At 33.1% G+C, this 24,411-nt stretch overlaps 3 protein-coding genes across 3 annotated transcripts; 2 read left to right on the plus strand and 1 right to left on the minus strand.

Moving 5' to 3' along the window:
• Positions 1-6,296: 6,296 nt before the first annotated feature.
• On the plus strand, positions 6,297-11,395 carry LOC110427406 (Pectin lyase-like superfamily protein). The gene is made up of 9 exons (XM_021442915.2): positions 6,297-6,621; positions 7,266-7,397; positions 7,517-7,687; positions 7,776-7,796; positions 7,926-8,133; positions 9,558-9,639; positions 9,711-9,819; positions 9,931-10,047; positions 10,689-11,395. Exons 1-9 carry the CDS (start codon positions 6,397-6,399, stop codon positions 10,968-10,970), a joined length of 1,347 nt encoding a protein of 448 aa, XP_021298590.1. The 5' UTR covers positions 6,297-6,396; the 3' UTR covers positions 10,971-11,395.
• Positions 11,396-11,636: 241 nt separating this feature from the next.
• Positions 11,637-15,142, minus strand: PDF1A (peptide deformylase 1A). The gene is made up of 4 exons (XM_021442916.1): positions 14,714-15,142; positions 14,186-14,275; positions 13,996-14,063; positions 11,637-12,604 (listed from the first exon to the last, which is right to left on the minus strand). The coding sequence occupies exons 1-4, from the start codon at positions 15,122-15,124 to the stop codon at positions 12,364-12,366; spliced, it is 810 nt and encodes a 269-aa protein (XP_021298591.1). The 5' UTR covers positions 15,125-15,142; the 3' UTR covers positions 11,637-12,363.
• Positions 15,143-19,081: 3,939 nt separating this feature from the next.
• Positions 19,082-19,623, plus strand: LOC110427482 (cotton fiber protein). The gene has a single exon (XM_021443026.2). It carries the CDS (start codon positions 19,158-19,160, stop codon positions 19,422-19,424), a length of 267 nt encoding a protein of 88 aa, XP_021298701.1. The 5' UTR covers positions 19,082-19,157; the 3' UTR covers positions 19,425-19,623.
• The last annotated feature ends 4,788 nt before the right edge of the window (positions 19,624-24,411 follow it).

Raw genomic sequence — 24,411 nt, forward strand, 5'->3', positions numbered from 1 at the left:
AGAACAATGATCTAATCTTGATTTCTGATTGATGTTTAGAAAAAGAAGAAAGGGAAATGTCCCATGGAAGACAGTTCACCATCCAAGGTTATAAGAAAAAGGTAAAAAGAATGAACTAGTATCAGAAATTGAAAAAGTAAGAAAGAAACAAAAAGAGAAAGCATCAAAATCAAAGAAATAAATGGAAAGAGGAAAATCCAACAAAATAGGTAACTCTACATCTTTAAAATTTAGGAATAAGATTCATAAGGAAATATTTAAGAAGATAGAGAATGCACCCATATCTTGCAAAAAATTCATTGATTGGGACAATTTTGATGAAGTTCTAGAGATCAAATAGGGTTTGTTAGAATATTTTTAGGAAATCAAATTAAAGAAATTAAGTGTTTTTTAGAATAGATCTTATAGTGCTAGTTTTGTCAAAAAATTTCACTTTAGCATTGGGCTAGATAAAACTGAGCTAGATGATTTAGAGGACTTTGTTGAGGACGATTTTAATGTATTTTTGAATGGAAAAAAATTTGTGGTTACTGCAACTAATTTGAGAAATTTACTGAAAATTGAGTGTAATGTGAGAGAAGATGAGATTTCAGAGGAATATGATCCCTCATCTTTGCGGGAAATCATCATTAGGAAAGAGAAAGATACTCTTTCAAGAGTTATGCAAGTTTTATCAAGAGTCCTCGAACTAGGATCTTACACTACTTCATTGCTTCAGCAATTCATGGATGAAGCAGTAGCTTTAGTTATGTAAGTCTTCAAAACATGTAGTTGATGGAACATGCATTCACTGCAACTCTCCTCAATCTTGGAAGATTTATGATAGAAAGAATAAAAGGAACCTGTCGCGTAGATAAAGTTAATCTGGCCTATGGAAACCTCATCACTTCTTTGGTAAGGAAAAAGGGAATTTGGAATACAAGGTATCAAATGGATCAAGTCAAAAGCAGAGATCAAGCCATCTATTTGAGAGGTTGACCAAAAATGGGATATAAGCTTGAAGGAGAAACATTCATCAAAACTCTCAAAGTCACTCCAAGAAATAAGTATTCCACCTTTGCTCAGACAAAGTCAACTCCCTCTCAAATCTCAAATGAGATGATTTTAGATTTATTGATGAGAATTGATGGCAAGCTTACTGATTAGTCTGAGAGAATTTTGAAAATTGAAGATCATCTGCAAGAGCTGGCAAATTTTATGAAGGAAAAAGGAAAAACACCATCTGGTCCTACATCTCAAGGTACTTTAGCAGCCCTAAGTCCTATACCAGAAGGACAAACTATTGAAAATTCTGTTTCTCAAATCGAAGGTGGTGAACTTGAACCTGCTCCAACAAGAAAACAATCTACTCCAGAACCTGAAGTTGAAGGAGAATACAATGATGATACAAAAGTGATTGGATCTTTTAATGAAAATTCTAATCCTCAACAACATGATAAAGCATAGAAAACTAAGCCATCTTTAACAAATTCTGAAAAAGTATTAATTATGGATGTGTTTCATCAAATGGTAAGGGAAGAGCAAGCAGAAAAAGAAGCAATAAGAAGCAGAACATAGAAACTAACACCTGCAAGAACTTCCCTTGAATCAATTCACACCACAAGTAAAAGTGAACCTACTAACCAAGTGAGAAAAAAAGTAGCTACATTTACATGAGATATACCCAAACCTACTAGAAAAGGCAAAAAGACAATGACAATGAAAACCAGATTTCTCAAGAGAAGAATGTCTTTCAGGTTAGCTGACAAAACTAGATCCTCAGTCAAGTCCTCTAGCCAAAATCCTCTCCAAGTCTCAGACACTCCTTCCCCTGATTCCTCACCCCAAAAATCATCACCTTTGTCATCTCTCAAACCCCTCAATGTTCATTTGGTACTAATGAATCCACGCTTTCTTACTCTTCTTGAACTAGCAGACCATCCTTGTTTTGTTGATGACAAAAAAGAGAGAAAATAAAAGTAACAATATAACAATTTAGGAATTTGATTATAATGATGCGTAGTTTTTTTTTTTACTACTGATGGTTAGTGTTTGGATGTTGATAACTTACTCTTTGTTATGATACCTTGTTATCTTTGTTTACTTGTGAATGACATTTGATTTGAGAACGGATATGGTTTGTTGATGATGATATGCTAATGATAGTTGGTTAAAATATTGATAATATTTTGTCACTTATTACTTGTAGTTCTGCAAGCTTGTATGTCAATTCATGAATATATTCGATTATATGTTTGAATCAATGCTTGTTATCTTCATTAAGAAATAGATAAAAATTAGCTGGCCTGCTAAGTTGGATAACAAAATAGCTTGAAAAGATCATGCATACATTAAGGGGGAGTACACATTCAAGGAGAGAAATTCCTTATCTTGTGTAGTACAAAAGGAATGAATAGACATTATGCTATTAATCAAGGAATGTTTTGTCATAATCAAAAAAGGAGAGATTGTTGGCTTCATAAGTTTTTGATGATAATAAAACATTCCCACTCATTAATGTTTAACTATACTACTTGAGAGTGCAGGATGAAAATGTATGTCGATAATAAGTTAATCACTGAAAAGCAAATATCAAAACTCATAAGAATAAAGGAGTTTCAAATGAGCCACAAACAGAACCCTTTTAGTTAAAAAACCAAGGGAGTTAGTCAGCTAAAATTTAAAAGTGAAGTTGGTTGGTTCAAAGACAATAAGCTCTCAATCGGTTAAAATCTTACTTAACTGATTAACAGAGTAAAATAGATTACGAGATAGAGAAAACTTAATCGACTAAGAAGTATTGTTAGCTAGCTAAGAGCTCACTGCTAGAGAATTTGATTACAAGACAGAGAAGACTTAATCTACTAAGAAGCATGGTTAGTCAACTAAGAGCACATTGTCTGAAAGTTTGAATTTGAATGCTTAACGATAGATTAACAGCTAGAATTGACTCTAAACTGTTTCCAACGGTTTGAAGCTATCAACATCCATCAGAGTTGGTTTTTCAAGTATAAAAGACATCCCCAATGACTAAGAAGAAGATTAGATGCTTCTAAGATCAAAAAGAGCTCAAAAATAGGAAAAATTCTCTCAACTCTTCTTGCTTTTCACTTGAATCTTTGTAATAGAGTTTAGCACTTCATCTTGTACAATTCAGATTAGGTTAGTGATCATAGATATCTTTTTATATTTGTTCTTCTTGATTACTTAGAGTGTGCAAGTCATTCTAAAGGGATTAATCAAGTTTGAGTTAGCTTGATTTGTATTATAGGTTCTAACTCAGCTTAGGAAAAGTTAGTTTTGGGTTTTGGTTGATCTTGTGAAAAACCATTGTTAAAAGTTGTGGTTGAGCCTTTGAAAAGCCCTTTTGGGTTTTGGTTGATCTCGTGGAAAACTATTGTTAAAGGTTATGACTGAGCTTGTTAAAAGCGATTGTAAAAGCTTGGTGAAAGCTTGGGAATTTCATTGATTCTAGTGATTTGGTTTGAAAATCCTTGATTAGAAGATCAAGGTAGTGAATGTAGGTCAAAAAAACTAAACCACTATAAATCTTTGTGCATTGTCTACCCTCTTTTCTTTTTTTTTTATTCCATTTCACTCTTCTTTACATCATTCTTTCATTAGGCGTTTAATTTCTTATCAGTGATCTCTAACAAGCCTTTAATTTGAAGCTAAGCTTAGCGGCATTCAAAAAGTGCTATTCACCCCTTCTAGCACACATCTCGAGGACCAACAGTCACCATATGCTGTCTGAATTGGACTACAAATTAAACCCCTTTTTGAATTATAATGTGACTCCAACTTTTTAACCTTATCCTCCTGCCTTTCTAACTCTTTTGAAATTCTTGAAAATATCCGTTACACCAAAATTGCTTCTTAAAATTTAGATAGCTTCTACAAATCACTTAAGTCAAAAGTCCCATTTTCTTTGGAATTCTTAATATGTTGGACTTTCTTTGAATTCAAATTCCCATTACCCATATTTTTCTCACCTTACACATCATTGTTCAAATTCAAATTTCCTTCCAACTCATTGTTGCTAGAATTTGAATTTGCACTTTGATTTTTTACATATTCCAGCTGGCTCCTATCTCCATGATCATCATCCATATTTGATTGGATCCCTTTTTCACATTCTGACATCCTTTCATCAACAACTTTTGCAACAATAGATGCCACTTCAGTGATAGTTGCATGGATTGTGAATTAATTTTCACCAACCTTAATTGTTGAAAACCTTGGAATTTGTTTTAAGCTACAGACTCTCACCAATATTCTCCTATAATCAAATTGGTTCATTAATAAAGATTTTGAGTCTATCTTTACACATTCAACCCATTTATCTCCAAAGCTTTAAACAAATTCTCATGCCAAGCATGGATTGGAATTTCTTCCACACGGACCCAACATTCAAATTTTTGTTGTTGGATATCACAATCATATAAAGCTGCCATACTAAGCCATTTTTTTAGTTGACTTGGGGAACCTGCCAATGCTTTGTCCATCTCCTGTTGTTTATATAATGTAATGACAATTGTGAAACCACTAGCAATCCTTACCTTAGCCACAAAACCTAACTCTGCAACCTTAGCTCCACATGACTTGTGCTAACGCCATTGCGTATGGTCCCTAAAACGGTCTTTTTCAACCATGCCATGTTAGATTTGGGAATGTGGACTGTTAACTCATCCTTGGTCACCTTATTCAACCCCTTTTGTAGATTGTAATTCATAGGTGTGGTAGAACTCTTCCTTTCTCCCATTAAAACCTCTTTAAAAGAGCATTGATTACTTGTAATTAGCCTTGGCCTATCACAAATTGTGGAGACTTTACCATCCTTCTCAACAATTGCTTTCTTAACTACCAATTTTTCTCTTGCTATAAACCATGCTGAATTGATAACCTCATCTTTTCTTATTTTTTAAACTTGATAAACACAAATTTGATCACACGCTAGCAAGAACCTCTCGGTATGAATACATCCACCACTACCCCAATCTAGTCAAAAGCTTTTCTAATCTTTGCCCATGAGACACCCACCTTTAGATTATCCATAAAAACCAAGTGCAATGAAGATTTCCATCGTGCCAACTTTGATCATCCATGTATCCTTGTACCTTGAAACCCTTGCCATCAAAAGTCTATTTTTGCTTTTTTTTTTTTTATAATTGGGAGAGAGGGGATTCGAACTCTACTCTCTACTCTTTAGGTAGGGAGATCATGCACTAACCAATGAGCTAATGCTCAAGTGCAAGAAAACTCCATTTCTCTTTCTAGAGCCATTTTCCCTATAATATACTATAAATTTAATAATCATAATATCACCTTGAGAAAACTCAGAAAATGTTTTCATAAAATTTCTCGGTTTTTGATAAAATGTTAAGAAAATCGATATAGATTTCTTTTTGCTTCTTTGAAGTTTCATGGTTCCCAACATATCAAAAATATGCACATTAACAAAAGTATTGAATTTAATAAGGCCAAAAGATGGCAAATAATTAATTAGGTACCAATTTAAATAAGCGTTGTGAGAGTGTTGATACTTTTCTGACTCATAATTGTACTCTCAAATTTAGTCTTTTTCGTAGATTTGAACTTATTCTATTTAATGAACTTAAGTTAAACTTAGGACCTCATTAAACAAAATAGATTCGTCTAGGTAGTCTATCGAACCTAAAGAAAAAGAGATGATGGGACTCATTTTGTGTTAAACGATTAAATTCTCTGACTCACACATTATGACAAGATTAATATATTAATGTGTTAATTACTCACAATTTTCGTATAGTTTTCATTACATTTTGCATTAAGTTTAATTTTATATAGGAATTTTATATGATTATAGCAATGATATTAATGTATAAATAAAAATTATTATATAAATTAATTTTTTTTACAATGGAAATTTGAATATAGACATGGATTATATATTTATATACAAATAAATAAATAAATAAAATTTGAAATATTAATTAAATTATGCTATTTATTCTTGTATTTTATATTTTTTGTTGTTTAAAATTTTCATAATAAAATTTGAACCTTTTATTTAGATACAAATATAAAAAAACTGTCAGTGTATATATGTAAGGAAATTTTTTTAAAATATATTAAATTTAAAATTAGTTAACCTGACTTCAAAATCTATTAACCGAATTGACCATTTAATCAAACTTCCTAACCAACCTTTCCGATCCAAATTAATAAAATTTAATCAATTAGTTCGATTAAATGGATTTTTAATCGATTTTTGCTTACATCGCCACAACCGCACTGGCCAATTAAAAAAGGAAAAAGGACACCAATTAAAAAAGGAAAAAGGAATCCCGATGATTAATATTTTGAAGCTTCCTAGATTCTTACAAAACCTCATTATTAACAGTTATTCTTCTTGTTTCCATGTTCGCTTAACAGAACATGAAAAAACTGGGATTCTTGGGTTCATGTTCAACATGCACCATTACCGTGTTCACTTGCATATTAATGTGTTCCAATGTTGTAGTTCATGCAGAAGGCTTTGATTTTGACTTACGGTTACTGCTTCCACGATCTGGGTCAGCAAGAGCCAGACCCAGAGCTAAACGGGTTCTTTCTGTTCATGATTTCGGTGCCAAAGGAGATGGTCACCATAATGACACCAAGGTAACAATTTTCATTTCCTTTTGTTTTCATTAATATTCTTTTCAGCTGTAGAAATGATGAGTATTTGAATTAGTAAGTAATGTTGTGATGCATGTGACGAGTAATTATGAGTTAAATGGTTACCCGTTTGATAGGAACTTTTAGTCGTTGAAGAATTATAGATCATAGTCAGGAATTCAAGTACAGGGTTATTATAGTTTGGAAGAATTTGAGAATGTTTGGAGAATGAAGGTAGATGGAAAAATTCTTCCAGGCTTTGTTTTATGAAATGAGTCACTGGTTGGTAATAATGTAGGTGGAAATTAGTTCTTTTTACGCTATGATTTTTGAATTATGAGAAACGTCTTGAATAATCAAATCAGCTGATTTACTTTATCTAGAGCAATTTATGATGTTTTAGGCCAATGGTTTTGTTTTGCCAAAGTTCTGCTCTATCAAAGGAAGCCATTTGTATGTTTTCTATCTTCAAAATATGTTTATCTGCTTTTTCTTCCTTTAGTCTGGTTTATTTGATAAGGCCATTGATATTAGAATTGACCAAGTGTCCTTTCATGTAAAAATTTACAAAGCCTTAGATGTTAAATGCAACCAACTTGTTGCACAAAAAATTATTTTCTGCTATTACAATATATTCATGCTTTTAGGCCTTTCAAAATGCCTGGAAGATAGCATGTTCTTTCCCAGCACGAACAAGAATTTTAATGCCGGCTGGATATACTTATCTGGTTCATCCTGTTGAGCTTGGCGGGCCTTGCAAATCAAAGGTCACTTTGATGGTAAGCAACAGAGTGAGATCATTCAAATTTATAACCAACATTTCCGTAATATGTCTTTCTCTTCCTTATATTAGTAGTTGACGTCCCTTCTGATCACTGCTTGGGGTTGTGTTCAATAGATCTCTGGGACAATTGTTGCTCCCAAAGATCCTGATGTGTGGGATGGTTTGAATCCTCGCAAGTGGCTGTACTTCCATGAGGTGAACCACCTCCATGTAGATGGGGGAGGGACTATCAATGGGATGGGACAGGAATGGTGGGCTGGATCGTGCAAAAGAAAGAAAACAAATGTACTGGTGTACTTAATTTTTGGATCTGTTTTTCTTTCTGTATTTTTCTCTGATCTATCCTTATATGGATCCAATTCTTTTGTTGCAGCCATGTCGGCATGCTCCAACTGTACGTCCTGCATTCTTATTTGAGAAATGATAGTTAGTTCCATATCTTCTTATTGGATAGCTTGTCCCTGGGAATGTTATGTTCTCCTAATATTTTCAGGCTTAATACCATATAACAAATGAAATGCAGGCTTTGACTTTCCATAAGTGTAAGAATCTGAAAGTTCACAATCTTATGGTTATCAACAGTCAACAGATGCACATAGCATTTACGAATTGTCTAAGGGTTACAGTATCCAATCTTAAAGTGATAGCACCTGCTAGCAGCCCCAATACTGATGGAATCCACATCAGTGCATCCCGTGGTGTTGAAGTCAAGAATAGCATTGTCAGAACAGGTTAGTTCTGCAATCTCTTTAGCTGTAAAATTTTTCACCCGACAACAATAATTATTTCCTTTTCCATTTTTTATTTTTTTCCAACAGCTTTTAAGTGCATGAATTTGAAATAGTAGTTGGACTATATATTTATTAGAAATTCCATTAATATTTGATGATTTCAGCTTGTGAAAGACCATAGAACAAAGTGATTTTGAATAAAGTTTTTTGCTACTGATGTGTCTGTCTTGAGAACTGATGAATTACCATAAGATGATCATATTTAGAATAACTCAAGTGGAACAATAAGGTTAAAGATTAGTACATGCTATTTTTCTTATGATATTAAGTAGAAGTCTCAGTTTCATTTGTTCTTGCCTCTGGGTGTGGTACGTAACTAATCTTGGTACTTTGCTTATATTGCTTATCTGTATATTCAAAAGAATGATCATAAGCTCTTCAATTAGAAATAACAACGGAGTTCTTCTTTGTTTATGTTCAGACATCTATAAGGACTGGTGTTTTAGGCTTTACTATTAAGCTTTGACAATGAGATGAATCTTGTTTTGGTACTTGGGTGAATCATGAGTCTTTAACACTTTAAAGCAAGATTTTCTATTTAGGCATCAATATATTAACATCTTAGTTTCGTGAAATTATTATGGCTTTAATGTATGATTTCTCAACAAAATGAATCTTTAATCTTGTCATTCTAATCAAGGTTTTTAGCTATGAGTTTTGCATTTGCTTTGGTCTTTTACAATAAAATATACTGATACCCAGATGTTGGGTGCCTTGAAGCACAATGTATCACTCCAGTGTTAAAGACATATTTGCTTCATTAGTTGATGAAATGAGTGGAAGAGGTCAAAGTACTAAAAATTGGTGCAGTCTAAGATTCTAAATTTCCTATCCTAAAAGCAGAGAACTTTATGCAACTAGAATCAAATAGTGTGCATAAATTCATCATTGATGCCTACATACATAAAGGAATCGCTAGGATTGGGAGGTTGTTATTGATATTTGCAATATCAAAAAACTCCATATTAAATATAACGTTTAAGTTCTAGACTCCAGAACATACTTGATATGTTGGATACCACAAAAGTGTACTCTGAGTTGAATGCAGTCAATTGCGATAAACCTGATATAGGTGGAAGATAGCTTTTCAGACTTAGGGAAGTCTCTAAAAATGGCTTGTAACCCCTTTGGTGGTAAAAACAAACAAAAACGGAGGTTAAATAATTACAACAAAAATCATACTACCTCTATGAGTTGCGTAAAATGTGGCCCCTCAATTCCATCAGATTATTCATTTGGGTTTTTGTTTCTCTTGTCTAACTTCTTCTTCTTCTTGGTGATCAAGTAAAATACAACACTTTGCATCCTCCATTTCATGTATTGTAGTTTTTTATGTAAATTTTATACTCAAAATATTCTTTTAGGAGATGATTGTGTTTCAATAGTCAGCAATTCTTCCCATGTCAAACTCAGAAACATCGTCTGTGGGCCTGGCCATGGGATAAGGTAAAATCATTTTTCACACTGGTTTAGGGGTAGCATGAGTAAGTTAATTAACTCTGATGTGCACCCATTAGCATTGGAAGCTTGGGAAAATCAAACTCGTGGGCACAGGTGCATGATGTACTTGTTGATGGAGCTTTCATTTCCAACACTGAGAATGGGGTGCGGATAAAAACATGGCAGGTAGCACAAGTTCTGTTAATTGTCTTTGTCTTGTGTTAATGCGTGTGAAATGGGAGTAGTGAGTAGGGAGCTTATGCTTGATAAATCTGTGCTTTCTTATATCTTTGCCAGGGAGGTAGTGGTTATGCCGCCAATATGAAGTTCCAGAATGTATTGATGGAGAATGTATCGTACCCAATTATAATTGATCAATATTATTGTGATTCTACACTGCCATGTGCTAACCAGGTTTGAATTCCTCATAATGCTTGATCCCAGCAAAGAATTTCATGATGCATGTGGCTAGAAAAGAAACTTTATAATTTTCTAGATTTTCTTTTTCTCTTTAATTGAGTTTTTCCTAAAGTCAATTTTCTTTTGTACCAAGATGATCAAGAAAAAGGGTATAAATAAGTATGAAAGACAAGGTAAATATGTGACTTTTCTCAAACCTTAACTTCTGAATTAGTTTTGGTTGGAAAAAAAGAATTTGAAATATAGAAGCAACAGATTAGATCACTGAAATTTGTAAAATGTCTAACAGGCCTACCCTTTTCTGTTATTGTTTTGGTGGGGTTGAGGGAGTAGGAAATGAGTGAGCAATTAGCTTGTTTAAGAATTGTATATAGCATGGAAGAGTGGGTGTAGGAGATTTGCTTGGGCCACAGGAGTGCCTAGCCTTCTTTGGCCTTAAACACGAATCTGCCACTAGAATAAGTGAGCCCTGGTCGTAATTCTGGTACACTTTAAAACAGAGTCTTAGGTAGTACTCATTGCTAGTTATCCTGATCTGTGAATGACAATACCAGAAGAATTTTTCATGATGGAGGTTTAGGGTATTAGTTTCATGCAATGATAATTGTGTCAACTGTTAATCTGATGGAATGCAGACACTGGCTGTTAAAGTGGACAATATATCCTTTGTGCACATCAAGGGAACTTCAGCTACAGAAGAAGCAATAAGATTTGCTTGCAGTGATAGCTTGCCGTGTGAAGGATTATATTTGGAAGATATTCAACTTGTGTCATACACCCGGGGCATTGCTAAATCTTTTTGTTGGGAAGCTTATGGCTCAAGTTTAGGTCTAGTGCAGCCCAATTCATGCCTAACATGCTCTGACGGCTTCATTAAGCAGAAAGTTCCTTCTGGCTTGGCTGTTGATTCCTTATGAGTGGATCGTAATACTTTTTTTCGACCACATTTGAGTCAGCAATGAGAAAATCTCAGGAGCTCTACTGTGGATGTTCAACAAGTTTCTCTTAACAACCCACTGATAGAAAAGAGAACTTATCAGAAACTGCTGCTATCGCAATGGAGAAGAATAATGCAGGGACATAACAAAAAGCATATCCTTGCAAGAAAAAGCATAATCATAGTCCCTTAAGATCTTGCAAAATACTCTTTTCCAACTTCTAAGTTATTTATGTGCAGAGCACCTTTGAGAAGATGGTAACTCTGCTGCATCACTAGGGTGATTGTATATTTTATTGATTATCATACCAAGTGCGAAAATTGTTGTATAATAGTTTCTGAACTTTGTAAGGTGTATTAACCTTCATGTTGTAGGCAATGAAGTGCATCACCAAATTAATTGTACATATTTATCTGTATTTGGTTTCAAGAATTTGACATGGTTTATAGACAATTGGACAACTTTCTTAAATGGGATCTCTTGGCAAAGAAAGTAGTATTTTTGTTGGAAATCCTCATTGTACTGAAGAAAGCACTTGCAATGACAAATTGGCTTTGCAGGGCGAAGGATAATTTGTTTATCACACTACAAACAAAGGCCAAGCCTCCATTATTATAACATGATTAGTTCTGATCAAGCTACATTATGGAGGCCTGAAGTGGAAGCTTATGTCACAAGGAAAGTGCCTCAATCCCACATCAGGTAGGAACGGGAGGTCTTAGGCTCCTTATAAACGGTGGTGCTGCACATCCTTATAGACATGTTTATGGGGGAGAGAGTAATGACCCCGTGACAAAGTGGTATCAGAGCAGACCGGTCCTCGTTCTGACTCACGCCAAGCGCCCGGCTCGGTGGGGCTGGCCCAGTGGGGCCCAACAAGGTAGGCAGGGTGGCCGACGGCAGCGAGGACGCTTGCCGATTCGGGTGGGTGAGAGTGTCACAAGGAAAGTGCCTCAATCCCACATCAGGCAGGAACGGGAGGTCTTGGGTTCCTTATAAGCGGTGGTGCTGCACATCCCTATAAACATGTTTATGGGGGAGCCGTGACACTTACACCTAGAAAGCGAATTTTAACTAAGCTTCACATAGAAAGTCAAACACCCAATGCAGAGACAACATTCCATGCTAAACAGATACTTCTTTGAATTACTCTATATAAACAACTCAAAACCCAAATTTTTAAAATTCCGAAAATGAATAAAATCTGCATTTCATTCGAAGAAGGATTTAAACGTTGACCTCTGATGCTGCCAACTGCATTTGTAATGCAGTGCCAAACAGCAAATCTATTACTTTGAAGCCTTATAAACTAGCTTTCAAGACGTCATTTCTCGTGCATCCTTGGACTGGATTTCTATGCAAAAGAAATGAGTTAGCGGGCACCAAGCTTTGGACACCCCTCAGCAAGAGGCAGGTCCAAATTTTGAACAGTTCTGAATGTTCTTGGAACCATCTTATCTACATAGAGTGTTCCATCCAAATGATCACACTCATGCTGCAAAATACGTGCCTGCCAGCCTGAAGCATCTACTTTAATAGGCTGGCCATCACGGCCCAAACCTGTGACCTCAACATCAAGATGTCGCTCCACAACTGCTCTGAATCCGTCAACACTGCAAAATCACAGTAAGGTAAAGGACATGAGATTACAACCAGAAATAATTCAAAGCTTTGTAAGGTTCATGTCAAGGTTCTAACGGAAATTTTAAGAATTAACCAACTCTTTTATGTACCTCACAATTTGTCAAGTTCATTCAAAAGAGGTAACCATCCATAAATAATTTTTATACTATTAGTAAAACCAATCTGAGTTCACCAAGCATTAAATAGTTTTGGTATTGTTTTCTCCCATGAGAGAATACAATAAAGAAGAAATTGGTATTATTAGATGTCACATTAAGCTCACTCTGGCGCATGAAATTGCAGGTAAAGAATTATGTAATCTGACTAGATAACTATTTTGATGTCTTTAAGGAAACCAATAAAGCACATTTCAAACAGTGTATATTACTAACAATAAGTTTGTTCCTTCACACTACCGACACTTTGCCAGTCCGTGATACTGACATTCCTAACTATAATAAAATCATTAAACCACCTTAAGCAAGGAAAGGGCAGTGAGGAGAAATTAAATACTCCTATTTTTTTGGAATAGTTATAATTTCAAAATCCCCTCTGGTACTTTTCCAGTGGGCATGAAATGTACATATTCAGAACTGAATAACAGTTCCATTTGCCTGGGAGAGAGCTTCTCAATTTTCAGCTCAAGAATAAGCTGGACCTAAACCTTGATTTTGAATATATATGACGGTCCAAGATACCAGCTCAAGCAGTCAAGAGTAGTACTTCTTTAAGTTAGAATTTGTCTGGGTTTGCCCATTTATACAAGTAAAAGAACCCCCTATGCTCCCTCTCTAAGAATGATCATATAAACTTAGAACCATTTCATTGGGAGATTATATCCTTACGAAAGAATTACACCAATTAGTTTCCTCATAAAAATCAGTAAAAACCCCTCATCCAAGATGGATGTGTTGAGGAAGATGGGCTGCATTAGTAAATGGTGCCATAAATTTTATGATATGACCTCAAGAAATGACATTTTACTAACTTGATGATGTCATTTTTTTAAGTTCAATGTATTCAAAGTCATCCAAGCTCACTTAAAGAACTTAATTAATAGTAACATGATCCCTTTTTTTGGCTCAATACTGAAATGATCTTGGAATTTGCAAATTCTTTTTGCTTTGAGACCTTAATAGAATGAATAATAATAAAAAAAAAAGGAACTGGGCAGGAAGCAAAGCCTCCAAAGTCCTCGCTCCACACTTAGGTAGTTAAGAAACATCATCGACCAAAATGCCCTTAACAAAATTAAATGTTTTACTTAATGAACAACATAGTAAATGTCAATGGTAGACTGAATTGGGATACTATGCATTAGTAACAGAAAAAGCACTACTAAAAAAATGCAGACTATTGAAATTCACTATTTGCATCTTACCTCAAACAACCTTCAAAAAACAATGCCGTCCTATTGCTCTTCTTTTTAAGCTTCGGATTTACGATAACCTGACTCATGAGAACTAATAAATCTTAATACTAAAGTGAAAAACTCTTGAATGCTAAATCGTAAAACTACAGATATCATTTCAATTATCAAATATTCTCTGTATCGATATAGATCAACATACCAGAAGATCAAAAGGGTGTCTATCCTGTGCTTTAGTCTCTTCCTTGGGCGCATAACTAATATATTCTGTTGTATCCTCTAACACAATGATCTGCAAAACATTATAACAAAGGTATAGTCTTGTAAAATTCTTGACTTCATTTTTATGAAGCATTGCTTGATGAGGTATAGTTTAACTTAAGCTATAGCATATGATAGCAAATATTCCATTAAGTAAGGCTCCTTTAGCTAATTGCTTTGTTACAGCAATGTAAAAAGCCAATGATAGAAAACAAAATTTTTAATTACTTAAAAAAGATAAATGACTAAAATTTAATAATTATTGTTATATAGAAGTAAAATTACACATTTTGTTACTTGAAAGGTTACATTTATATTTTTCTAATTTATCTTTTATTTCGTTTGAAAGCAAAATTCAAGCAAAAGCATTGATCAAACATAGCCTAAGCTTTGAACCAATAAAAACAGAGCTTAAACAGTTATAATCAAATATGTCACAAATTGCTAAATGAGAACTTTTAAAACTAACTCTCAAAGGGACTCCAATCTGAGGGGCAGCAAGACCAACACCGGGTGCCATCCTCATAACCCGAACCATATCATCAATTATCTTCTGTATCCGTACCGACCCAATTTCATCCGGGTCAATCTCCCTGGCTGGTTCGTGCATAACCGGGTCACCCGCTTTAACTATCTCAGGCAAGCTCGTTTTCTTCTTCTCGCCAAGACCCAGAAACCAACCCGCTTTGGCAACTGCTGGCGAAGAGAGAGGCCTCCGGGAAGAGAAGTGGGGGGTTGGGTTTGGAAATGCGGGTCCATTAATGGGTATTCGGGTGGAAAGATATAACGGCGCTAATCTGGCGGTGTTCCGGCTGAGAGTTACCGGTAAAAGACGAAATGAGAATCTGTGAAGGACTTCCACGGTTGCTGTGGGTGTCATTTTATGGTTTAAGAGGAGTTTTTGAAGCTTAAAGGCTTTAAGGGTAAAGGCCGAAATGCTCTCTTTTGGTTATCATTGAGTTCTGAAATCGGGCCTGAACTTGAGCTAGGCTTTATTGGGCTAGGACATAACTTTTAAGCTCGAGCTTAGCCCAACCCAACCCGATTAACTCATTTCATGAATAAATATTTTATTCTTCTATTAAATTTTAATTACAAAATATATTTAAAAAATATTAAAATTCTAATCATGAAATAATATTTTCTCATTTTAATAATCAATTATAAGTTAGACATGGGGCCTATTGACCTTAGGCTTGACTTTAAAAGGCCGGGGGGTGGGGGTCGGATGTGCCTGGCTCAGCTCGGCCCACAAGAACCTCTTTCGAGGAAGTTACTTTACTATATGATATTAATATAGCTAAATTAATTACATTTTTGTATTATATCTAAGAAAAATTTTAAATTATTTAAAAATTTTTAAAAAATATCTATTTTTTATTATGCTCAATTAAGTTCTTGCATTTCTATTTTTAACTAAATAAACTTTTATAATTAATTTTTAATTTAATTAAAATATCATTTATTATTTTACGTTAGATAATATTGATATGACATGCTAATATATCATAATAGATAATAAATAGCATATTGATATGACATGATGATATGATTATACAACATTTCACCTTATATATTTTGAGTAAAGGTAATTAGTCAACCATTAGTCATAGAAACTGTTTTGACACAAAATAAAATTGTAAGAATTTAATTAAACATAATAAAAGAATAAAAGTTTATTTAAATTTTAAAAAATATTTTAAGAGTTTTTATTAATATTATACCTCATTATTTTCAAAGAAAAGGTTAGTTTAGGTAATCATATTGTCAAGGATGTTGATGCTTGTGATATTAATAATGGTTGTAGGCAATGGTGAAAAGAGATAACAATAGAATTTGCAAAATCCAACCGCAATTCATAAATTATAAACTTGTATTTTTCACTTGAGGAAATCTACATACGAAATTATAAGAGTAATTTTTTGAGAACATTTGAAGGCTCTCCCTTGAGCACTCAAGCCATTGAATTTGACTTATTGAAACATAAAGTAAAATTAGGCTTCAATTTTATCATTTAAATTAGAGTAACATATCTTAACCCTTTTAAGTTTTGATCAAAATTACACGGAAGTCTATTAATTTTCGAAATAGACATTCTGCTTTAAAACTAAAAACACTGTTAACAAAAATAATAAAAAGATTAAAATGCCCTTTTTGTTAATTTAAAAATTATTATTATATTTTTTAAAAAAATAAAAAAATAAAGAGCACTGATTGGTGCTTCCCAACTCTCCAAGAAAGGGGAGCACTAAGCACTTCTACTCCCCAATGAGTAGCCTTTGTTTTTAATTAATAAAAATATAAAAAAATTATATAATTATAATTATAAAAATTAATCAAAGGTAAAATTATCTTTTTACTCTCACCTCATCAGCAAGTTGACAAAAATTCTAACGCTTGACTAACGGTTGGACTTACGTGTCTAACAAAAAATATTTTTTAAGACGGAATGTTCATTTCGAAAACTAATGAATTTTTTTGTAATTTTAATCAAAACTTAAAAAAATCATAGTATGTTACCCTTCAAATTAAAATAACTTAAAGTAACTTTATTGTTGCATATGTACGCATACATCATCCTACGTTTTTAGTATGGTTGGAGTGATTGATCTATGTTCGACTTTTACCCTTGATTAATTTTATATTGATTTTCTTTTGAATGAGAATTTTATTATTGTTATATTTTTAAAAAGAATCAAAGTATTTAACTCTTTTCATGGGTATATGTACGTATTTAAGCTCAAGGGGTAACGTTATAGCAACAATTCACGAGCACAAAGTTGAGAGTTGGGATTGATCAGTGGAGCTTCGAGGCTGACTAGTACAAGTTTTGGTTGGAAACTTGGGGCGAATTTGGATGATAAGAATATATATAGTATTTGTATCAATCTTAAAAACGCATCTCCCCTTCAATTTTATACTATTTCTTTTGGTAACATATATAGGATATCTCTAAATCTTGCTCAAGCTCTCCCCCAAGAATGCTCTAGTGCTTTGATGATAGTGCTCCAACCTCGATGCCCTTCCCTCAAAATTTAAGCATAGTGTAGGTGTTTCTTGCTTGCTCTAGTCCTTACAAAACAAACCAACATCTCCATCTCCATCTTTAATTCCATGATTGTATGAATTAGTACAGATTAAATTCATACAAAAAATCACAATATATGAGTGAAACTCATTGTAATCATAACACGATGAAATTTATGGTATAAGTGATAAAACATAAATTAATGTATTAAATAATTAGTTTAAATTATACAATTGTTCTCTATATTTTATAAAAAAAAGTAGATTTAGTCTTTATATAATAATTTGTATAAATTTAATTTTTATATTTTTTAATTTCAATTTAAATCTTAACATTGTTAAATTTTTATCATTAAATATATTGACGTGACATTTTGATCAAGCTAACATGGTATTGATTGACATAATATGGTATTTTAGTCATTGATATGGTATTGATTGGAGTGACAACAATTTATTATCACATCATTTCAATCAATATCATGTTGACTTGATTAAAACGTCACATCAATACATTTAACAGTAAAAATTTAACAATATTAAGATTTGAATTGAAATTAACATATTAAAAAAAATATAAAAACTCAATTAATACAAATTATTATATAAAAACTAAATTTATATTTTTAATAAAATATAAGAATTAATTATATAATTTGATCAAATAATTATTAATTAAAACATCACTTTCCGAGTGGAATAGTGGAACTGCATATGGCGGTTAGATGTCAATGAGAAAGGGCCAATTATATATCAACGTACCAATCTTTAAAATATTTCCTAACATGGCAAAACCTAATATATATTTAAGGAATACCCTATAGTTTAGGGCATCCCATATGGGTGACAGCTTGTCATACCCCATAATTCAACACTCAATCATGTGCAATATGTCACCACTTTTAATTTAATTCGTGGGAAGAGAACTTTTTTTTTTTTAATATATATTTTTGCAAACAATGAATGTACAAGGCAAACGATTAGGCAGTTAGGCGTAGATGCCATACTTCCCTTTAATTATATCTCTTGAAACTTCTAATAATAAAAAATATTTATAATGCACACGTCTGTGTAGTTGTAAATCCAACAGCAATGCAAGTTCCCATTTGTCCTTGAGGAGCCAGCAATGGCGCCCTGCAGGGCATCTTTCGGCCTCCACCGGCCTAGGGGACATTTCTTAAGCCGTAATTTTGATTTGAGTTGTCTCCTCACAATGCGTGTTAGGAAATTATAAGTTAGGTCTTTCTTCAAAGTCAAAAAAGATGGTCAGAATAGGCAGTTTTGTGTTAATCCCCCTTACTTACGACAATTAGCCTTCTCTAAATTGAAACTTCTCCCCATCTTCACTATCAGCTTCTATGATTCTTCACATTTTACGTATAGATTTTCATGATAATAAGGAATAAAACTATAATGTTCTATGACATGTTGTGACATAGTATTTCAAAGTTCTATTTATAGGTAAGTGAATATGAATAAGGAAATGTTGACCTGTTACTAGATTAGTCCTTATCAATATATATGTGGCTTAAGCATTTTAACTTTTTTCTAATGTGTTTATCATTTTATTAAGCAAGCATGAATTAGTTTATTACCCAAATCTTGTATATAATTTACAAAGCCTATACAGACTTTTCACCTTAGCATATCCATCCAAAAAGTTTTCTATCTAACTTAAGCTTGTCGATATCTTTTATTTGAATTCCAGTTTGGCGTTCTCCTACATCAGAAAAGTAAGATGGAATCCCAGCCTACTAAAATAACCCATTTTTTTATATGACTTCCCTGGCTATAAATATGGGAAGCCCTCTTAGCATGGGAACCCATCTTCTTGCCAGAAAGAGAGTTCTGCAAGCAAAACAAGAGAAACCCACCCCACGATTGCAATGAAGAACAGCTCCATGCCTCGTTCATACCAAAACTCCGCAATTCCTGAAGCCAATGTTCATAATAACTTCACAGATAATAGAGCCATGAGGTCCAACGTCAGTGATAAGAAGCCGGTTGGAGCCCCAAACAAGCTAGAGACAAAGCCATCAGTGGACATTAATGAAAGTGCTGAGGCATTCATCAAGAAGTTCAGGCACCAACTTTTGCTCCAGAGGCTTGAATCCATCGAGAATTATGAGCAAATGTTGGCTAGAGGGCTCTGATCGGTTACACTTTTCTTTTATCTTTTAAAGTGTTTGCACTGGTATTCTAGGCTAGCTCCTTCCAATTGTTTCATTTGTTTTGGCTTGTATTTTCTCTGTTATGAATCCACATGGATGATATGGAGGGTTAAAAATATGTAAAAGAATAATTCTTTATACTTATATAATTAAATACAAGCTTTGCTTTTGCAATATATAATATTATGATGAATGCTCTGTCTCTTTTCCCCTGAAATTCCCATCTCTGTATTCCATGTCTTTCAGTGATCAGCTTGCATTTAAGAAGGATATTCATTTTTCATAAGCAGTAAATCAAGCTGGAAGAGCCAATTAGAAAGGAAATCAAATGTCGGTTTGCACTATTAATGGGACAGAACTGTTTTTGCTTATTGATTTTCTTATGATTGCCAGTCTGAAAGTAAAAAAGATAGGTAAAAATGTGATTACAAAAGAGGAAAATATGGTTGAGAACGGTGAGCCAAAGTTAACAAAGAGATGATATAAGATCATATGTTGTCCAGATTCTTAGATTAAATTATGTGCAATTTTTTTCCCTCAATATAAATATTCCATATGCTTAGCTTAGCATCTTTTTGGGGTTTTCCCCCTCTTCTAAACTGGAAAATCTTGATAGATGAAAAGCAGTTGTAAAGAATGTTATATATCTCCTTAATTGGGTTTTTCTTTTGATGAAAACCCTAATTGGATTTTAAGTTTGTTATTTATGATCAGGAATAAGAGATTGTGTATAACTTAAGCATGTTGGTTGTTAATAAATAATTGAATGAACATGAGATACAGAAGGATCAGACGTAAATCCACTGCCAAAATGCGTGCCAAATCAATGACAAATCTAATAGAATGGCGGTGCCCTTAAATTTTAGACCATTTAACAGAGGTAAGAAATGTCAAGTTTCAACTTTTTAGGGAACCTTTGATGCCAATTCCCGTCCAAATCCTGGAATCAAGATTGGATGGTGTTGAGACTTTGTGGGCTTGGAATCCTAATAAAAAATCTCAACTACGCTTAAATATAGCTAGATCCATAGAACTACCCAACTCTTTGCAATACTTTTTCTTTACTCTCATCTGCCTCCAAAATAAGTTGGGAAAAGCAATGCAAATCGTCAAACATGTACATGAGCCATGAAAATTTAATTTTTTTTTCCTAAAACAAGATCATAATGGTTGTTTAATATAAATAAATCCTAACTAGCTGGTAGACGATATCTATATCCTAAAGCATTGGATGTCGAAATCAAGAAGTTAATACAACAAGGATGTCAAGATCTTTCTCACAAAACTTAGGTTGTTGCAAACCTCAAGCTGTCCAATTATTAAACCTCTAATGATGATTCACACAAACTCCAAGTAGAATAACACCAATGGTGATTTGGGGTTTGCTTTTGCTACTAAGCCTAGTGCTAGTTAGGAGGAGGCCAACTAAGTTTCTAACTTCTCAAGAAAAATCAAAACACAAAAGAGGAGGAAAAGCAAGCTGTTTATATACCCAAGGAAACCACTCAAAATCGATACTTAGAGTTTCACTCTTACTAGTTGTCAATATCTAAGGATAGGGCTGCTAGGTTGTTGAAATCTGAACTCTTAATTCTTAATTGCCTTTCAAGGTTTTTTGTACGTCAATAGTCAGGGGAGAATGCTTGTGTCATTATGGGGGAACACAACCCCCCAGAATTTTAAAAATCTTTTAATATTATATATTTTTTCTCTTAATGACCCCTTCAAAAATTTTTAGTCATTAATCTTGATTGTCTTTGACCCTTCAATAAAAGTTGGCTAGCTTTACCCTTGCCAATAGTCCTTTTAATGTATATTATAAGTGTTAGGAAGATAAGCTTAAAGTAAAGCAACCAAGAAGGGAGGTGAATTAGTTTTGAACTAAAAATTCCCCTTTTTTAAGAGAACTTGAAAATGCAGTAAAAATATAAGAAATAAAGTAACAAAAAAGGAGTATAAACTAAGCAAGTAAAGTGCAAAAAGATAAAGAGTACTCAGTTGGATTTTTATAAAGGTTCGGCTTTTCAATGCCTATGTCTTTTTTCTTGATAGCATAAGAAGTTCGAATTCACTATCAACTTGCTTTTCAACAAGGTTAGGCATAACCTTTACAACATGCCTTTTAATAGGGTCAGGCGTGACCTTCACAACATGCCTTTTCACAAGACCAGGCATAACCTTAACCAAGACAATTCAGTTTTCAAGTTCAGGCACAACCTTTACACAAGACACAGCCTTTTAAAGGATCAAGAAAAACCCATTTACCTTTTACTTGAAGGTATAACCAATACAATAGTGGGTTCTTAAAATAATCTGTAGCTCAAAACCTTTATGAAAGTTGTTAGGATGTTTAGGTTCAGAAGGATGAGAGCTTTCTCAAGAGAAATGGATAATGAAAAGAGGTTTAGGCTCAAAGAATATTTACTAAAGGATAAAAATGTGATCTTTAGGTTCTGTTTTGCTCAAAAATAGGATTTTTTTTGCTCTTTTCTTTTTTGCTTGTTTTCCTTCTTTTTGGCTCTTCAGAATCTTTTCAAAATCATTCAAGATTGCTCAATTACATGCCTTTAATGTCCTCAAAGTGGATATTTATAGGACTTGTGATTTCTTGTTCGTTGAAGTGAAATTTGAATTAAGTTCTATACGTTGTGGCTGGCTTGCACATTTTTGTCGTACATGGAGAGTCGATTCTTTGATCATGAGTTGTTGGTTCTTCATAAAGTTTGAAACTTTTTGTCTTTGAAGAACTGATTCTTATTTTCTGAGATGTTGCTTCTTCATAAAGTCTAGAACTTTTTAATTCTGCAGAATTAATTCTTCTTTCTTAAGATGTTGATTTTTCCTTAATTTGGTTCAAAGGTGATACCTTTGTATTTTTGGAGAATCGATTCTTCTTTTTCTTCAAGCTGTTGGTCCTTCACTATTGATTGGTGCCAAAATTTGAATTTTAACTGATTTTTGATGCTTCAATCTTATTATCCATTCACAACATTTCTTTCTCGGTCATCAAATTCTTGATTTTTGCTTTTGGTGAAACTTAGCAGCATATCTTTAAGTTGGAGAGCATTATCATTTATTTTTAAAGCATATTCAATCAATTGTAGCATTTCAAGACATCTTTTTTTTTTTAAGATCAATTTCAAAACATCCTTGAGGATTTTCTTTAGATTCAAAAACATCTTTCATTCATTTTCAAAGCAAATTTAGTTTAATTAATTTTATCATTTTAAAACAGGGATAAGACTAACAATCTCTCTTTTTTGAGATGATAAAATTAAGAGATAAATTTGCTCATTTAAGAACTCCCCTTGAAATTGTGCTCATAATTTCAAAAGGTTTCAAAACTAAGGTAAAAGAATTGAAAACATTTTTCTCAAGTAAAGCTCCTTTTGAATATATGCTCTTTTCAAAAATATTTAAATTTGAATTTGAAAGCATTTTAAGATCATATTTGAAAAATCCAGCCATGACATTTAGCGAAGGTAAGCTTTGGCTTTTAGCAATATACTCATAATATTTTCCCCTTTTTTGTTATATGAAAAAAGGATTGAAAATTGAGTATAATAATATAACTCACAGAAATAACATAGAATGTTAGTAACAAAAGTATAATTAAAGCATCCACGACAAGAAGATTTAAACAATTAGGATAAATTTTATTGATCGCATAATTACCTGCATATTGCTAGTCAGAAATTTAATCTATATCAAGTAGCATCAAGAAGCAAAGCTATTTACTATTTTCATGCATTATAGATATTAGAGTCAGTGAACCACTTAGATCAAATCAATAAAATGTATGATGGATGAATGTATGCAAATGAAAATACAGAAGTCATCTAATAGAGATGTTCTAAAAACCACTAGAAATGTGCTCCATTTTTACAAAATTTAAGTAGAGTATCTCAAAGATTAATTTGAGGATCAGCTATTTGAGTCAAATTTCTTCTTAAGTTAACTCATCTGTTTTATGTGCTTTTTTCGTTCATGTAGTAAATTTTTGATTTGATTGTTAAAAAAGCTATCCATTTCTACAATCAAGGAGTTCATAGTTGTTTGGGAAGAAGGATCTTTAATGTCATTAAATTCCTTGCTATCATTTGTTTCTATTTCTTTTTGTTCAAGAGCTTGTGCAGGTGCCACATTTTTAGGATACCATTTCTCTTCAATCAACTAATATTCAAACTCTTTTATCTCTTCTTTAATGGTCTTCTGAACTTAACATCTAACTAGTAAGTCTACTATAGTGTCAATCTTAAGTGCATCCATTAATTGACTTATCACCATTTCATGAACTAATCTTTTATTCTTCCCTTTGATTATTTCCATCATATCTCTAAGAAAGAAGTGACCCAAGTTTATTTGCTTGTTGTGTTTGATATGATAAATGAAGAACAAATCTTTACGTTTCACATATGAATATTCTTTCCCACTTGGTCTTAAAAACTGACATAAAAGCAAGTGCAGAATTTGATCATGAAAGCATAGATGGTTTACACTAATGTTTCCAATGCAGTTGGTGGAGGAAAGATGAAGACCTTAGTTTCTAAATCATGTTCATTGAGTCCATTGTGTATACTTTCCAAGTCATTTCCAAAATTAGGAATTCCTAAGACATAGTTAATTACTGGTGGTGAAATGCTTATTTCTTTTCCCATGATTGATGTAGTCAACATGATCTTGGAACTGTATGCCTTTCTTTCATTGTTTGTGAATGTGGCATCAACATTTGAGTAGAAAACTTTGACTAAATTCTCATAATAAGGTCTGTTCATTTCTAAAAGTGTCAAATATCTTTGTTCTTTGAGATTCTTTATATATGGATATTCTAGTGTACTAAGGTAATCAAAATCAATTGACTTGCTAACAATCACATGAAGATATGAGAACAAACAAAAATTCCTTTGTTTTTGTTCATGAATGTTGAAGTTCTTCCTAAAACTGTCATTAGACCTTGACGAAGATTGAC

The sequence above is a fragment of the Theobroma umbraticum genome, unplaced genomic scaffold, assembly GCF_002168275.2.
Source record: "Theobroma umbraticum cultivar Fairchild unplaced genomic scaffold, ASM216827v3 scaffold_34.0, whole genome shotgun sequence".
NCBI classification, from domain to species: domain Eukaryota; kingdom Viridiplantae; phylum Streptophyta; class Magnoliopsida; order Malvales; family Malvaceae; genus Theobroma; species Theobroma umbraticum.

Excerpts from the sequence above, each read along its gene's own strand:
- PDF1A (XM_021442916.1), bottom strand. The coding sequence starts at position 15,124 with ATGACACCCACAGCAACCGTGGAAGTCCTTCACAGATTCTCATTTCGT. Across the intron at positions 14,276-14,713 it reads AGATTGGAGTCCCTTTGAGA|ATCATTGTGTTAGAGGATAC; the intron begins GTTAGTTTTAAA and ends AATGTTTTGCAG. Across the intron at positions 14,064-14,185 it reads GACACCCTTTTGATCTTCTG|GTTATCGTAAATCCGAAGCT; the intron begins GTATGTTGATCT and ends CTCATGAGTCAG.
- LOC110427406 (XM_021442915.2), top strand. The coding sequence starts at position 6,397 with ATGAAAAAACTGGGATTCTTGGGTTCATGTTCAACATGCACCATTACC. Across the intron at positions 7,398-7,516 it reads AATCAAAGGTCACTTTGATG|ATCTCTGGGACAATTGTTGC; the intron begins GTAAGCAACAGA and ends TGTGTTCAATAG. Across the intron at positions 9,640-9,710 it reads GGGCCTGGCCATGGGATAAG|CATTGGAAGCTTGGGAAAAT; the intron begins GTAAAATCATTT and ends TGCACCCATTAG.
- LOC110427482 (XM_021443026.2), top strand. The coding sequence starts at position 19,158 with ATGAAGAACAGCTCCATGCCTCGTTCATACCAAAACTCCGCAATTCCT.